Source organism: Passer montanus, unplaced genomic scaffold (assembly GCF_014805655.1).
Source record: "Passer montanus isolate IOZ18808 unplaced genomic scaffold, ASM1480565v1 scaffold17, whole genome shotgun sequence".
NCBI lineage: Eukaryota > Metazoa > Chordata > Aves > Passeriformes > Passeridae > Passer > Passer montanus.
The window spans coordinates 14067417-14081434 of record NW_024364270.1 but is presented as its reverse complement, the minus strand read 5'-3'; the positions used below and the strand labels follow the sequence as shown (position 1 = coordinate 14081434).

Sequence of the window (14018 nt, the reverse complement as noted above, 5' to 3'; positions counted from 1 at the left end):
GCCACTGACAGACCCCTTCCTTTCCTGTAGCAGCATTTGCTTCTGCAGTCCCCCTACCCAACAACTGTCACACAGAAAAGTAGCAAAGTACACCTAGAAATAAGTCACATTACTTAGCTTCCTTGAAGTATCTAGGGAAGAAATCTGCTTCTGTGTTTAAGGAACAAAGAAATGGCATCCATTTTATTCAGATGAATTAATTTGTACTTTAATCTGTGACTTGATTATCCAGGACTAATCACAGAAGAGCCAAGAAACTGGCCTTGCACAGACACACTGGGATGCCACAATCTGTCCAAGGCCACATCCAACCTAGAGATGGACAGAGCTGACGTGATGGACTCCAGTACAGCTGGAGTTTTCTGCATGGTACATGTTTCAAACAAGTTATTTGGAAAAACAAGAAATACTTACCTGAGGCCATACCACAGCATGGAAAACTGCATCAATCTCTTCTACACTAAAGCTGTAGGTCTCATAATCAGAAAAAAACTCTGCCACAAGCTTGAGACCAAGACGTCTCAAATTCTTCAGTGGATTAATCAACCTAGGTTGGACCTGTAACGAAAACCAACAAAAAACCCAACCCAGTAAGACTTTGGCAGAACAACTACTACTTGCTCTGAAATACAGCAAGTGACTAACCACATCCAGATACATCCTTTGCAGAAACTTCTGTTTTCTCTTGTAACTTGTTCATAGTAGCAATCTGTACCTCAGAGCAGACAGAAATGTTTCTAGAAGTGGCCTGCCTCTTTCTGCATTGAGTCAGTTACACAGGACTCCTTCATCTCATAAAAAAATCAATGCTGATAGGTTTAACCCAGTAGCATCTGCCCCCTTTGGATGCAATGCAGAAAGCTACATCACAATTAGATTTCCAACTCTGGCACTTAAACAATTCTGTTTTACACTTGAAAGGACCAAAATCAGCTCTCCAAAGTGAAGCTGTACTTTGGACACCAAGATCTTCTGGGAAGAAAAGAAATCAACAGACAAAGAGAAGGGGGGAGGAACAGAGAAGGAAAGAATGTGAATTATGTCTTCCAGCAGAGTAGGGTGGGGGCTATAGAATTTGATTACAGGAAGGTGCTTCCTGTAGCCATTTAGTGGTTATGTTCCATAGCCTTTCTTGGGGAAAAAATTTCAGTAAGGGAATTCATACAGAGCTGTATTCTGACTCTCCTCCCTGACAGGAGTCTTGACCTGAGTAACCTAAATTATTTCCATACTGTGCAATGCAACTCACAGCATGAGCACATGAAGTAGCTCCACAGTGCCTCAGAAACAACAAAGCCACATGAGAGCAAATGAAAGCCACTGTCTGATATTGGAGCTCTTTTGGGTCTCCATATCATGATCCACCACAAGTGGATCCAGGAATCCAAAATCACAAGTAAAAAGACAAAGAGGACATGGTGGAAAAGGAACTGATCAAGCTCTTGCAACAGAACCTCCCAAGCTATGCTGAATGTGTACTAAGGGAGTGCAATCAGCTTCTAGGTGGCAAATGAACTATTTGAAAGCCCAAAGAAAGCACAAACCAGGATACTATTGCTAATGGCAACCTTCAAGTGAAGTAATTTTGGGTTTCCCACTATCCAATAACCATAAGAGTTCTCTGAGATCAAGCTTTTGACAGGACAAAAACTCAATAATGAACACAATCAGTAGGAAACGGTAAATTAATAACTTGTCTTAAAGTGGTCAAAGTTGATGTTTAACTCTCCAGGCAGTATCAGTCTGCAATAAATTACTCTCAAACTCCAAGAATGTCTTCTAATTATTAGTCAAGATAAACAGATTTCTCACACTCTTCCTTGAGCTTTTAACAGCCCCAGGGCTAATGAAGTGCTAAATTAAGTTCAGACAAACACACAGACTGTCACTCCTGACATTACACAACCATGACAGAATTACTGTAGCAACTCTGGCAAAATGTGGCTTTCCTAGCAGTTAATGAAGCAGCTTTTAGAACTCCTGTCTCCTGTCCTCACTGAAAACATGCAGGCATATGCAATACACTGCTGAAGTCAGACTGTGGGATGCTGACATCCTCAAATTTGCTCATACTCTTCATAAATTAAGACAGTTACCAGGTTCTGTGCAGCCTGCAGGCAACTATGAGACCTTGGATACTGCCTACTGCAAGGACTTGCTTTGTTCAATGGAGTTTTTCCAAATCAAGTTCTAACCTCAAATGCTCACAGCTGGGTATTGGCAAGAACATGCCCATGGTGACAAAAGATTCACTGCCACTTGCTCAGGCCATCACCTCGTAATGCCTTTCAACACCACAGTGATGATGACGACTGTAGTTTGCTTGTTTCCTACCTAATATAAGAGCTGGCTCTGCACCAGAAGACAGAAAAGCTTGGCTCAGTGTTACAGTGTCTGAGCAGCTGGCAACAGATCCTAAGTAGCTGGACTAGAACTCAGGGATGTCTGTGCTGCCTCCCTGCATACAGGGCAGCAATAAGCCAACATGCCCCACCTTCAGGTGCAACCAATCTTTAACAGGATGTTTTCCTCACCTGACCCCTTCTGCATGTACAGCTATTGCTCAGCAAGGGAAAAAACATTTTCAGTGCTCTGCAGATACCTGGCTGAGACCCAAATGGCAACACTGGATTAGTATGACTCCTGATACAGAGCTGAAGATGCTTCTAGTGTGCTGAAAGCACAGCTGGTAGCCATGTCCTTCCTGTGTCCCATGACAGGAGACTCAGGGCAGATAATCACTGTGATCATCCACAATGCTGAGCTCCCCTGAGGCCTAGCACTGCAACAAAACACCTCATGGACCTCTCACTATTGCTCAGCAAGGGAAAAAACATTTTCAGTGCTCTGCAGATACCTGGCTGAGACCCAAATGGCAACACTGGATTAGTATGACTCCTGATACAGAGCTGAAGATGCTTCTAGTGTGCTGAAAGCACAGCTGGTAGCCATGTCCTTCCTGTGTCCCATGACAGGAGACACTCAGGGCAGATAATCACTGTGATCATCCACAATGCTGAGCTCCCCTGAGGCCTAGCACTGCAACAAAACACCTCATGGACAAGGTTTGCTTTAATGTCTTCAGGCAAGGAACTTTAAACTTCTCCTTCCTTTCTCAAATGTTTTATCCTTGCAGCCAATAAACTCATTTTTACAGCAAATTTCAAGTTCCAGCCATAAAATTTTGTTACATGGTTACAACAGAACATTTATCTCTCTCATGCCCATCTCTCCACAAAACAGCTAGGAACAATGCACAGAGATCACCTCCAACCCTTTCTTCAGTAACTCAAACAAAAACACAGTTCAAATCAGTTTTCAAAGTACATCAACTCTGCCTGCACTGCTTGAGCCCTGCAGCACTTCCAGACAAGCACCACTGGCCTCTGTTTTGACAACTTCTAATTGCTAAGCTTCACTCCACAATGTCATTCAACTTTATCTGAATCAGTAAAGCTCTGTCTATATATGTAAGCTCAGAGGAGGAGGAGAGAAAGAAACTTACTTTACATGTCTGTATATTGTTTGCATATACTGTACCTTCTCTCTTTGCTGGAGGATGCAGGATACCACAGCAGTCATGCAGAGCAGAATCTGTAGAATTTCAGGCAGGTATTGCTGGATCAAATGTCCCATGTTTTTCAACACAACCTCAAGACCATTGAAGAGGCTATGCTGACGCCCAAGAGGCAGGACTTTAGCTAAATCCAGCTCTGACATACTTTGAAGGACTGCAGTCTGGCAAGGCCCTGTGATAGGCAAAGGAACAGCAAATTATCTAGGGAAGCACCATGGAGACACCCACTACCAAGAATAACATTTCAGTGAAAAATAGTGGAATTGGGCCCTAAATTACAGAACTTCACAGTCTGATTTTTAAATAAGAACAGCTCTGTGTCTCCATCTTTCTGATATTTAGATCTCTGACTGCTATAGAATCAGAGCACTTTACAAGCTCTCTTTACTGCCATGATACTCAGGCTTGCCTATGATGCCAGCCACTACCCACTCCTGGTCTGCTACAGCTTACTTGCACAGCTGTGGCAAGTTGTTCAGTTTTTCTGACCTTAGACACATAAAACAGAGCAATCATGCTTTGTAAGGAGAAGCTCAGGGGAAACCAAGTCCTTACCAAGGGTTTACTTTCATCCTTTCAAGGCATGGTGTAGAGACAAACTGAAGCACATAACAGTACTAAGCCTATTTATCTTCCCACATCTCTACAGTCAGGAAATACCAGACTCCCAGTTTTTATGGCCTACTTACCATGACTGAATTGCTTCACAGCTTCAAAGAGTAGATCCAAGAACATCCGTATCTCTTCTGGCAGCGAGCCGGCCAGAAATCGCAGCACGATCGACATGCGAGTGCTCGCTGAAGACTTGCCCTGTGTTTTGCTCCCTGTTTTGTTTCTCATTCTGCCATAGAGAATTCTTCAAGAATCAAAAAGAGGTTGCATTAACTGTCAGCAAGCCATCTGCTTTCCAGCCTCTTATTCTGCAGGAGAAACTCTGTTTAAAAATATTCTCTAGTGAAAGTTCTCCCTTCAGGCTCTCCACTGAACTACTACATACTGTCCAAAAACATCTTAGTCAAAGATCAGCTTCTGCAATGGAAGCTCTGCTGGAAACTTCAGGTATAAAACTGGTTACCTTGCAGGACAATTCACATCACTGCAAATAGCTGGCAACACTCAGTGAACTGAAATGTCCTCACAGTCCTCTAATCCTTAGTAGAAACAGTATGTACCAAAATGCTGTTTTTAAAGAAAACACCATTTGTATAACACGTTATATAAATGTGTTAATAAGAAAACCATACAGAATATCAGAAACTAAGTCATCAAACTATACCATTAACCATGAGTTCATCTCAACTATTCAAGATGAAGAGCAGCATTACATCTCTCTGATCACTGTACTCTGCCATGAAGCTTTTGAACTCACACTTCAGAACACACCTCATAAGAACAGGGATAAGATCTGGTCGATGCTCCATTTTTACTACTGTGGTCTCCTCAGAAATACTGAAATGGACTATCTCTTCTTTAAAGCTTTTGTCCTCCAGTAGCCTTTGCAAATTCTCCCTGAGAGTAATAAACATTATTTGAGGGCAGGTAGAGTTATTAAAATAGACAGACACACAGATACATATATATCTAATTACCTACCTATCTATCCTTGCTGTATACAAAATATTAAACTACTATCTTCTCATCCTTTTATAAAAAAATATTTTAAAAGCCAGTAAGTTCAAGCTAATTATATAGACATGTAAGTCCTGGACATATTCCAAGGAAATTATTTAACTATAAACTACAGTTTTATGCTGTCACTTTCTTTGGATGGCTATAAATCATCAGTACAAAAGACATCTACTACTAACACTACTGAGACCATTCTGGGACAGAATGGAAATGTTGCTCTTTTTCTCTAAACAAAAAAGAGATCAACCTCAAGGCTTGAGTTCCTCTCTTAGAAACAAAACATACAGCTGGCTAGAATTAAACTTTACACATATGTCTTCAACAAATACAGGATGCCAAATAAAACTGACCCCAAAGCAGGCTTCTGATATGACAGCAGGCTCATTCACCAATGCTAAAATAATGTAAAAGCTTTTACCTGTATGGCAGTAGATGAGGATGCTTGTATGTCATTATACAGTCAAGAGCTATTCTCTGTACATTCTGGTCTTGATGAGACAGTAACTGCAAATAATAAAAGAAAGAAAATTAGTCCCTATCTAGGGGCAGAAGTGCTTACTGAAAATAGTGAAATGACCCAAAGGCTACAGGCTCAAGCAGGTTTTGGACTAACTTATTCAAATGGAAGCAGAATGTATCTGTTGTCAATATAAAGCCAAGATGTACATGCACAACTTCCACCCATAAAAAGGGGCATGGCTGCTGATAGTTAATATATGCTTTTCCTTCCTACTTACACAGGACAGTTATAATATTATGTTTTTTCATAGTTGTCTTTTGGACCACTATGAGTTTGCATTTATCATCAAAACCAGTTATCAGCTCTGTATCTAAGAAGACTGGACTAAAAAGCAGACTATGCAAACCATTCCAAGATATCTGTATTTCTTTCCTGTGACAAACACAAACTACTTGGAAGACTTGGTATGCAGAGTCTCAGTGAGATTCGCCCTCTCTTGAAGATGACTCTTCATAACCTAGGCACTAAACAACACCAAGGAGTGATCACAGCACCAAGACTACCTGAGTTAAAGAATTGTTTGCACAATGCACTCAGGCACGTGGTTTGATTCTTGGGAGTGTCCTGTGCAGGGCCAGGAACTGGACCCAATGATCCTGGTGGATCTGTTCCAACTCAGCATATTCTGTGATTCTGAGATTCATTAGGACACGGAAAAGAAGTTGAGAAATGCAGATCATTTCCCCAGGCAGCATCTTTATCAGTTCTTCAGTCTGCCACTAAATAGTACAGGCAAGTGTCATCAAAGGTCACTTTGCCATGACGTCCCTACGCCAGATGGACACACCAGCCGTGACAATGAATATACTAAGACACAGAAATGCAAACAGTAAGTGATGAAATAATCTTTCTTCTTGTGCCAGGCTGTTCTTCCCAAGTGATTTGACCTTTACACGACTGTCCAATATTTTGCTAAGAACACAGGCAAGCAAACACGTCGATCAACTGTTTTTCTAAGCAACACCTTGAGATAGACTGAAACAGAGTGGATGTCTGCTAGAGATTCTTAAATTCAGAGACTAAGGAATGGAGCTTTCAGCTCCACAGCCTCAAAAAACAAGCTGGCAACAATGAGAGCAAACCCCAATGACCTGAACAAATCTACAAACTGGGAATCAACACAACCCTGTAAAATTAAAAAACAAAACAGTTTTAAGGATTGTAAAATAAAGATTTAGAATCCCTCTTTGAAGTCATACTTTTGACAATTCTTTCAGAAAAATGCCTAGAATCAAGCAAATTGAATGTTCTTCAAGAAGAAAATCCTTTTTTGATGGTTGATAATACATACTGTGGCCAGTATATACTGGCCACACTCTTAGTACACAAAACACTATGGGACAAAGAAAGATCTCCTCAGATCTTCCCCAAATTTTGTATTCTAAACCCTCCTCCAGATCCTGCATGAACTGTAAGTGAAACAGATCTCCTCTGCAGCCACTCTTCTCCTCTGCAGCCACTCTTTCACCTTGCCAAAGACTACTACTTGTCTGCTGTCAGATCTGTTTGCCAGTGCCACTCCTGGCAAACTAATCCAGGTATCTTAAGCAGGTCTTTGACCAAGGGGCTCATTTCAAATGAAGCCTGTTAGAAAGTCCCCTCAAGGACAGCTCTTTTTTCAGCCATCACAGCTGAGTTCAGAAAATGACAGCTTTCCTCAGTATTAGACACTGTACTCAAATAAGAAAGACGTAATTTATTAGCAGGCATTTCTAAAAGTAAGCAGATAGCCTCACCTGGGTATACAAGGCATTCAACTTCTGCTCCAGATACAATGCACGGGGATTTGAGAATTTTGAGAAAACTTGTAAGTGGGCTATTAATTGCCTGCAAAACAAAACAATGATTTTTTAAAATATCCAGGAGACAATCAAACAGGGAGCTCAAGTTAAAATTCATTAACAAGAAAGAAAACAAAACACAACACAAGAGGATCCCAAGTCTTCAGCACTACTGCAGACATCTCAAGAAGCATCCTGCTCACTAAGCAGCTCCTTCCAGCTGTCACTTCACTGCACAGAGAATGCCTTTACTTCAGCAGCACTGAAGTAAAGCTCAGTTTTTTCATGAGAAAGGGGTACAGTCAGGATGCAGCTTACTTCTCTCTGCCAACCCAGCCTAGAACACCAAAATTCTGTATTTATCTCTTTGCTTATTCACTTGTCCATAACTGGTGCCCATGTTGCTCCTGCCAATGTGATGGGCTGCATTCAGTCACAGACTGTACTGGACTTAACATTGGGCTGCAAGGACAGATGGGAGTCAGTTCCTCTAGCGCTGGCAGGGTCATCTCACATCTGCCTCATCTCCTCCTCATGGAAAGGGACACAGAAGACCAGGATAAGTGAGATTTCCTCTGCCATGTGTGCTGTGGGACTGGTAGAAGCTGTCCTCATTCAGCAGCCAATTCACACTGAACCATCCAGACACTTGAGCTGGGCCACCCTCCTCCACGGCTAGGCACAGACAAGGGATAAGTAGGATGCCTTCCAGGAACCCCACAGGGAGCCTGGGGCAGGTGCTCCCTGCTTCAGCCAGGCTCCCAGGACACAGGGTGCAGCCCCACAAGGGAGTCCTCCCTGGCACAGGCCTGACCCGGGAAGGGAGGTCACTCCACAACTCATTAACACATCCCCGGTAAATCTTTCACGCCTTTGTTACAGCTACTGGGAGCTAACATTTCCACTTCACTGCACAGATGTACTGAGATGGAGACTGGAAAACAACAAAATATCTTGGACTGCCACTGGATTTTAATTGCTGATAACTTGCAGATACAAGTCAGAATCCGGGAAAAAATTAAACACCCACAGGACACCTGGGATGAAATGACACTTTAGGTCATCTATCAAATACTGGTCTTGTTCCAACATATAAGGTGACATTTTGAAGTTCTCTGTCATTACAAGGGCCATCCTTTGCAAAAGAAGTGTCAGAATATAAATCTTTGTGCTGTATTTGTAAGGGATATTTGACAGAGGTCATCACTGGGGAGAATTCATACAAAGTGCAACTTTCTCCTTGCATTCAGCACGGCAACAATGACACTCAGCAACATGCAACTTCAATCTACCACGTAAAAACCTTGGTCCCTAAGAAGACAAGATTTATAACAGGCAGGAAATGGCAGAACCCCAATATTAGAATACCTAAACAAATAATCTCACTTTTTGAAGTGTTTGGCAATGCCCACAGTTTTCAAAGACTAACAGATATGCACAGAGAACCCAGGGAATTCAGGTACAAGAATCTCTGAAAACTTCAGAATACTACAGATTTTTTGCTTAAAGTAAAACACACCACAGACAGGTCAGCAGGTAATGAGATAATGATAAAACCTGGGCAACATATTTGGATTTTTAGTACTGTACAGGCAGAATTTCTGACTTGTAATCCACTGAGAAATTATGAAGCACAAGCAAAAGAAGCAAAAATAATATATACAAAACCACAGCTTGTATCTCAATGTGAGCTGCTGAATCTGCCTTTCCATGAGAGCACTAGCAAAAGGGAAAACTAAAAATACTTACTTAGCAGCAGCTCTTCGCGTTTTCTTTTTTGGTACTCCTATACTAATTGGTTCCCCTTCTTCCTTTTCTTCTTCCTCCTCCTCCTCCTCCTCCATAGCAACATCATTCATCTCTTCAGCAGGTACTTGTTTTGCTGCTATGGTACCACTAATTTTCCTTCTGAGATCCTGAGATGGAGCCACTAAGGAATCTGCTGGGTAGTACTCATTTCTGTATTTAAAAAAAAGAAGGAAGGAATTAAGAAGCATAACATTTTTCAAGGTTTCAGGGCAACAACATCAACTAAAAACCTCATTATTCTTATTATGTCCATCATACTGTCTGATATGTGCACACATATACAAGCAAACCACTGCTTTCTCTCCAGGGGCAGGAATTTGAATCAGCCTCTAACAAAATCAGTATTTTCCCCATCCTGGGGGAAAACACTTTGGTATTCTGTGATTCCAAATTAAAGTGTGTTTTCATTAAAGAGGAACTTTATGTCCACTGAAATCACGCTGTAACTGAGTAACGAGACTGACCATTTCAAGTCAATGAATGAGAGACTGAGCAGAGAAGACCTACTGTAAGTTTCATTTCAGCCTGCTTCATTTCTAACAGAATCCACAATCCAATTAAAAGGTTATCTCTACTGGAAACAGACATGTCATCAGCCATGCATTCAAGAAATAAAGTCTGCAATGGGATAGCCAATCTTAAAGCTCAGCAACACATTGAAAGCCATGTGTCCACTCAATTGAAAAATAAATCTTACTTACCGAATGAATCTCAAAAGAAGTGGGGAAAGTTCCCTCGATCGAGGCTCCACTCTGTCTGGAAACTTATCCAGTGCTTTCCAAAGTAGGAATCGGTAATTTGTGTGGTCCAGCCGCTCACTGCAATCTGTTCTACTCCTCAGCTGCTCCAGAAAGACAGCCCCCACCTCTCCTTCTGGCATCTTCTCACTTTCTGTTTCAGCAATGCTCTCTTCCTGTTCATCTAATTCATCCTGTAGCTCCATTTCTACACAAGAGATAAGAAAACCTTTTCAGGTTACTTCATAATCACCAGTAGCAAGGAACCCATCCCCCATTGCAAAAGTAACACATTTGGTGACATGCACTTGTTTAGACACAACTGCATTTAACACTGACCTGAAAGACAAACATTGCTTAGAAATTGTTCTAGGATCCTTGCAGCCCTGGCACTTGTCAACTGGGCTCATTCCCTTGAATAACAGGGAAGTTCACAAATGCCTGCATACTTCTGACTCTGTATTGAAATATTATATTGCATATGCCCATAGGTAAACCTCAAGAGCACACACAAGGACTGTGTGCAGAAATTCCAGAGCAAGAAGATGATCTTCACTGTTACACAGGTTTTGTCACTGTTCCTGACCAGTCCGAGCAGTGCCAGCCTTAAGCAAAGATGAAACTACTGCCTGGCTTCCCACAACCTGCAACTCCCTTCTGTAATGCAGGTGGCCTTTTCCAGCTACTGCTTGGTGTTTAGGACAGGAGACACAGCTTCCTCACAAGCCTCTCCACTCCTGCCCTGGACATGACAGAAGTACTGGTTCTGAATTCCCCCATCACACATAAATTTGGGGAACTTGAAAAACAGCCACATAATTCACCATTAGCTGGGTTACTATGATAACCATGCATAGGATAGGTGACTTACCAGCATAGCTAGCAGCCCTCTCCAAATGCTCATACAGGACCTTCCAGAACTGTTTATTCTCCATTTCCTTTGCATGAGAACTAACAAAGGAGAATACAGCATGAAATTAGAAGGAAGATAAGAAAAAGTAAGTGTCACTCAGCTAGTTATCAACTACCACAATCAGAGGCTTTGATCACTGCTTTAATGTGGCTGTCCAGAGACAGGACATCTGCACAATGCAGCTGTAGCACTTCCGTGCCTTTTCTCATGGATCCCAAATGTCAACTGTTATTAAAATAATCTGGTTGTATCCCATGACTTCAAATGAACTAAAATTGAGTAAAAATGTTCTCAAGCTTCCTACTGACTTCTGTGCAGCAAATCATATAGAATCAAAGGAAGAATTACCATGGACATATCTTTTGAAGAGCTGGTTTAATTTTTTCTTTAATTAATTCACTGATTTGAAGAGGAAAATCCCATCCTTTTTAATCATACAACAAAGGGAGGAATAAAGAAGATGAAGTCATGCTGAAAGAAGTCACTTACTTTTTCACCATGGTAAGACTTCCCTACTCTTTCATATGATTTAGAGGTTTTCCAGTAAGGACAGAAAAGTTAGCAGATGAGGAAACAGAAAGACTTCATGTTCCTTTAAGCATTTGTGAAACATAAATCAATCCCTGCTACCTCTGACTAAAAACTCTTGTTGAAACTCGGAGCTTATTTGACTGTATTTGTTGCATGTTTCCTTTGAAGTAAAAAAAAAGTGCAGGAAGTAAGTTGAAGAGTCTACACAGGCTGAGATTTGAGAGCTCAAATTAATTTCAGAAGATCTCACATGAAGGTTCTCATGCACAAATCTCTCCAAATTGGACATTTTTTACCTCAGCTTCAGTTCACAGAAGAATGAAAGGAATGTCCTGTGACATAACTACAGACTGCAGCATCCAACTGCATATACTCACGTTATAAGTTCAATTACAGGATCCCAGAGAGGGCTGAAGTTAATATAAAGCATTCCTAGTAAATACCGAAGAGGCACCTAGAATGACATACAACACCATCTTGTTGAGATGCAAAAAACAGTAGTTAAAGACCAACCAAGCTGCTCTAACCTTTCTTTCTCTCAAAGAGGAAACTTTGATCTAAGAAGTTCTCAGGAGTGCTACAAGAGATGAAGGAAGTCACACACATTATGATTCCTTCGTGTGGAATATCTAGAACCCATTTACTTCCTCATAGCTTCATGTGGAAATCTAGAACCCTTCTACTGTAAGCTACACTGACATCTCATAACTATGCCAAAATCACATGAACATGGAAAAACCAGTTCAGCACAGGTGATCTGGACTGTCTCCCTCGCCAGCTCCAGTGCTGCCACAGCAAAATCAGGGACCTCAGACAGATGAAAGTTTGCCCAAAGGGGTATTCACTGCACTAGCCCTAATAGCATGCTCTCTAGGCTGGCTCCTCGCTGAGTTACAAGGAGAAGGAGTGACCTACAATCCTTCCTCATGGATGTGAGGCCCCCTTTAGCTCAGCAGCAGAGGACATTCAACAGGCATAAAAGATTTTCCTGCTGAAGCAAGATCCAGAAGTGAGGTCACCAATGGCCAGTGGGAGTCCTGCCAATGTTCAACCACACTGAGGACATGGCAAGGTCATGAGTTTAAATTTGCTCGCATCTCACTTCTCCCTGCAATCATGTGCCTTCCTTTCCATGACACCAAACCCAGATTAATCTGACTGTGGGCCATTTATGTAGATACCACTGATGTACAACTAAACACAGTACTCCTGAGGACAATGGGATATGGGATCCCTACTAACAAGTACATTTTCTGAAACCTAATCTGGGAGTTAATTGATGTTTTTGACGCAGTCTCATTAAAAATTCTGCAATCCATGTGATGAAATAAGAACATTCTCTTGGAGTAAAGGAATGTGACAACTGCTTTTTGACAATAAATCCTTACCTCCTGCAAAGATCCACTCGGTATTGCAGGCTGCACTATGTCACATCTTAGTTTCCTCAAATGGAGAAGTTTCTCTCTGTAATCATTCACTGTTGCTGGCACAAGTTCTGCTTGGAGCAATATGGCAAATACTGGCTGGAATTCCCCTGTGCCATCACCCTGAACAAACAAGTGACATGAATTCTGTTAGAGTACCTTTATCTCATTGAAAAGTACTTCAAAAAAACTATACAGACTCACAGCCATTCTGGACAAAAGAACAAAGTCAAAGGACTTGCTCTGGTTTCCACCATTTAGGCAAACATCTGAAAACACCAGGAGGTGGGGGACGAAGAAATAAAACTGGAATGTGAAGGGACAAATGCAGAGGACCTTGACGAGATATATTTTGTTTCTGCAAAGTGAACAACATTTCACACAAAATATGAAACACAGATAGCTTTGAAATGTTAAATGAAAAGCTTTAGCCCTACCTCAATCTGTGCAGAAGGTGGATTATCAAAATGGTTTAGAATTCGAACCGTCAACAGCCGGACCTATTCCAAGCAGAAGCATATGTCAGGCAATATAAATTGACACATACACACCTACAGAGAGGTTAATGTCTGACACAGCACACTGATTTCACTAGGTTCATCTTGGAGCTGAGAAACAGATGAATTCCTGTAGTCTAGGAGGCAATCAGAAGTGAATGAATGCATTATGCTCCTGCCCTGCTTTACCTCTAGGGAAGAGGCAGGGCTGACAGGGCTAACAGTTAACCTCTGTTAACTCACGCCCCATTGACACAGGTCTAAGCAGACTATGGAAGTAATAGCTTTACACAGTCTCATGCTTCTCCTTTCAGACTATCATTTAACTAAGTTTACTTAGGTTTTTATTGTTAAAATACAAATTGCTTTGCATGTGCTCAAAACAGCAGCTTACCTTGGAAACACCAGTGGAAATATTCGGATGCAACTTCTCAAACAAGTCCATTAGGTTCCTTTGGGAAAGGGGTTCCTGGCAGCCACATAATGCCAGCCTCGTGTAATAGAGATCAGCCAACAGCAACGCAGAGGGGTCTGAAGGGAAAGTGCTAAAACAATGGATGATTTCTGTGGAATCATGGAAATGGAAAGCACTGCAACAAC

General features: G+C 41.6%; 1 protein-coding gene across 1 annotated transcript in view; it reads right to left on the bottom strand.

The window, feature by feature from the left end:
* Positions 1 to 14018, bottom strand: part of UTP20 (UTP20 small subunit processome component) — a 63765-nt gene that overhangs the window by 29745 nt on the left and 20002 nt on the right. The window contains exons 16-28 of the mRNA XM_039703996.1: positions 13813 to 13963; positions 13359 to 13421; positions 12886 to 13044; positions 11875 to 11951; positions 10925 to 11004; positions 10018 to 10261; positions 9257 to 9466; positions 7463 to 7553; positions 5625 to 5710; positions 4961 to 5086; positions 4267 to 4433; positions 3541 to 3749; positions 415 to 558 (exon numbers count right to left, since the gene is read on the bottom strand). Of these exons, the coding sequence (XP_039559930.1) occupies positions 415 to 558; positions 3541 to 3749; positions 4267 to 4433; positions 4961 to 5086; positions 5625 to 5710; positions 7463 to 7553; positions 9257 to 9466; positions 10018 to 10261; positions 10925 to 11004; positions 11875 to 11951; positions 12886 to 13044; positions 13359 to 13421; positions 13813 to 13963 (1807 nt within the window). The remainder of the gene's footprint in view (positions 1 to 414; positions 559 to 3540; positions 3750 to 4266; positions 4434 to 4960; positions 5087 to 5624; positions 5711 to 7462; positions 7554 to 9256; positions 9467 to 10017; positions 10262 to 10924; positions 11005 to 11874; positions 11952 to 12885; positions 13045 to 13358; positions 13422 to 13812; positions 13964 to 14018) is intronic.